General features: G+C 31.8%; 1 protein-coding gene across 1 annotated transcript; it reads right to left on the bottom strand.

Annotated features, from left to right (window-relative positions):
- Positions 1–1110: 1110 nt before the first annotated feature.
- On the bottom strand, positions 1111–2403 carry LOC110112914 (indole-3-acetic acid-amido synthetase GH3.10). The gene is made up of 2 exons (XM_020845295.2): positions 1890–2403; positions 1111–1426 (listed from the first exon to the last, which is right to left on the bottom strand). Exons 1-2 carry the CDS (start codon positions 2342–2344, stop codon positions 1111–1113), a joined length of 771 nt encoding a protein of 256 aa, XP_020700954.2. The 5' UTR covers positions 2345–2403.
- Positions 2404–2533: the final 130 nt, after the last annotated feature.

Here is a 2533-nt window from a genome sequence, read left to right as displayed (position 1 = left end):
TAGATCCTCACATTTCCTTCTCATTTTCTCGGCCCGGTCCGGGTCGGGCCGACCCATGAGGCTCAGCACGGCTCTCCTAACCTAAAATGATTTTTATCTCAAATTAGGAATAAAAATATGTAAATTATAAGATAGAAATGGGATTATAATAGAAATAAATTTATTTGAATTGTATTATTGATTAATTTTAAGATAATTATATTTAAAATAATTAAAATAATTAAAAAAATTTAAAAAAATTTTATTTTTTAAATGAATTCATCAAAATTATGTGCATTATTTTTTTTTATAATTCATGCAGCTACCAAACTTCTGCTCTGAATCGGTCCACATTTAATACGTATATGATCATTCTTACCATTTTTATTAGAAATTTCTTACATAAATTTTCTTAATTAATTATTTTAATTTAGATTTTTTATTTTTTTAATTAGATATTTAACAAAAATACTTTTCTTGTACTTAGGTGAATGGTTTATAATTATATAATTTAATTAAAATAATATAGTAGATTTATTTAATTAATAATTTATATGAATTAATAAAAATTTCTATTATATCTTATTTAAAAATTAAATTAACACCTTCAAAGTTTATTAATTATACTTAAGAGAAATTATTTAAGATAATCATTGAGCAAAATTTTTTTAAATTACTATGTAATCATTAAACTAAATTTAGTTGAGGGGTGGTTATGCTAAAAGAATTAAAGTAATTAACAATGAATAAAAAGATAATTATTTAAATTTATTAAAATTCTGCAATATATAAAATTTATATTGAAATTTTTTACATAATTAAATATTTGACATCCCATAAAAAATATTATTAAATTAAAAATATTTTATATTACACTGCATATTAAAATAAAATTAAATTAAATTTTAAAATTCAATCTTAATATAAATTATATGAAAATATTTTTTCATAAATTTTAAAAAAAATATATAAATTATATTAAATTGTAAAACTATATAAATTAAAAACTGTAAAGACAAAAATATACATTAAAAAAAACATTGTAAAAAAGAAAAAAACGCCTACTAACCTTACAGAGCTTCACTGCTGCCGGCGTCAAAGCGATATCCAGTTATCTAATATCATGCAGAATCAGGCCAGACCAGCCTCAGAGCAGGCTTGAACGAGACTATAGGCGAAAGTAGAGGCGATGAAATCTACATCGTCGGAGAAGACGAAGCCGAGCAAAAGGTGACAGTAAGTAGACTGCCGGTGATCGCCGGCGGCGACGACTTCCAGCGGGCTGCAGGAGAAGGATTGAGTTGCTAATTGCCTCAATCTGAATTCCTCGCTGGCGAACCAATGGGTGGTCGCCGTTCCAATGGTGACCCGACCACCGTTTGTTTCTAACCGCTTGCTGCTGTATATAAATTCCAAAATCTTGCTTTTGGGTCTTATGGGGAAAATCCTGCGAAATAGTAGATGGCAGATTTGTTTGATATGCTTTGTTTTATTTTAAATTTTTTTAATAAAAAGTGTAATTATAGTTTCAAAGTACAGAAAAATTTAAAAAAAAACCAAATCATTATAAAAATTTAAGGCTGATACAATTCAGAAAATTGACAAAATTTTGATTAGAATATTCCGATCGAGTTTTTCTCTTATTTATATAAGAAATTTACTAATATTAAAAGTTTAAGGTGAAATACATATTTTATTAAGATAATTTGTAAATCTACAGAAAAATGGCTTGTCTGTAGCAAAAGAAAATGATTAAATGTTTTTAAAAAATCTAAAATCAAAGACCGGAAATAAAAAACCAACCCTTAATAATTTAAATTTAATTCCAAAATCCAAAGCGACCACCCCTTCAATGCAAACAAAACCCTAGCAGAAAAGGCTCAAAAACCAAATCAATCAACGAACCCAACCTCGATCGATACGCAGCAGCGAGGCGAAATATCCTAAGAGTCATCTGAGAACTGAATCTGGTAAACGGAACAAGCTTTTGCCGGCCATCCGTAGTCCCCGAACTAAGCGAAAGCATGCTGATATTTTCTCCGGTGACCAAACCGGCCGACGGCTCTCCATCGGCGATGCGGCGAATCAACGGTTCGATGTCGCCGTGAGACGAGAGGGGCACTCGTGAGGAGAAGAGAGATTGCAGGTTGTTTAAATCGAGATAATCACCGATCTCGAAATCGGCCCCGAGAAATCGCCGGAGGTATTCGGTGTGGCTATTGAGCTCCAGGATTCGGCGAAGTGTTTTGGCTTGGGAGATTCCGGCGTTGGCCGCCGTGGTTTCGAACCATTTGATGACGTCTTCGGGCTCCTGCGGCATTTCCTCCGGCAAGTCTCCGGCGGCCGGAGATTCTTCGACGGTCATTAGGCTTTTCTCTGTCTCGCGCGCAGTTTCAGTGGGCAAGGCTTTGTGTGTTACAGTGATATAGTGATATACAGATATTTATAGCTCAGAGGAGCTTAGGGAGAGCAAAATAGAGGCTTATGGAATAATCGAGTGGGTTTAATTAATTAAAAAATTTATAATTATAATTTATGTATTTATATAAATGTT

This window comes from Dendrobium catenatum, unplaced genomic scaffold (genome assembly GCF_001605985.2).
Source record: "Dendrobium catenatum unplaced genomic scaffold, ASM160598v2 original_scaffold_173499, whole genome shotgun sequence".
In the NCBI taxonomy this organism is placed as follows: domain Eukaryota; kingdom Viridiplantae; phylum Streptophyta; class Magnoliopsida; order Asparagales; family Orchidaceae; genus Dendrobium; species Dendrobium catenatum.
This window is presented reverse-complemented; position numbering and strand designations above follow the sequence as displayed.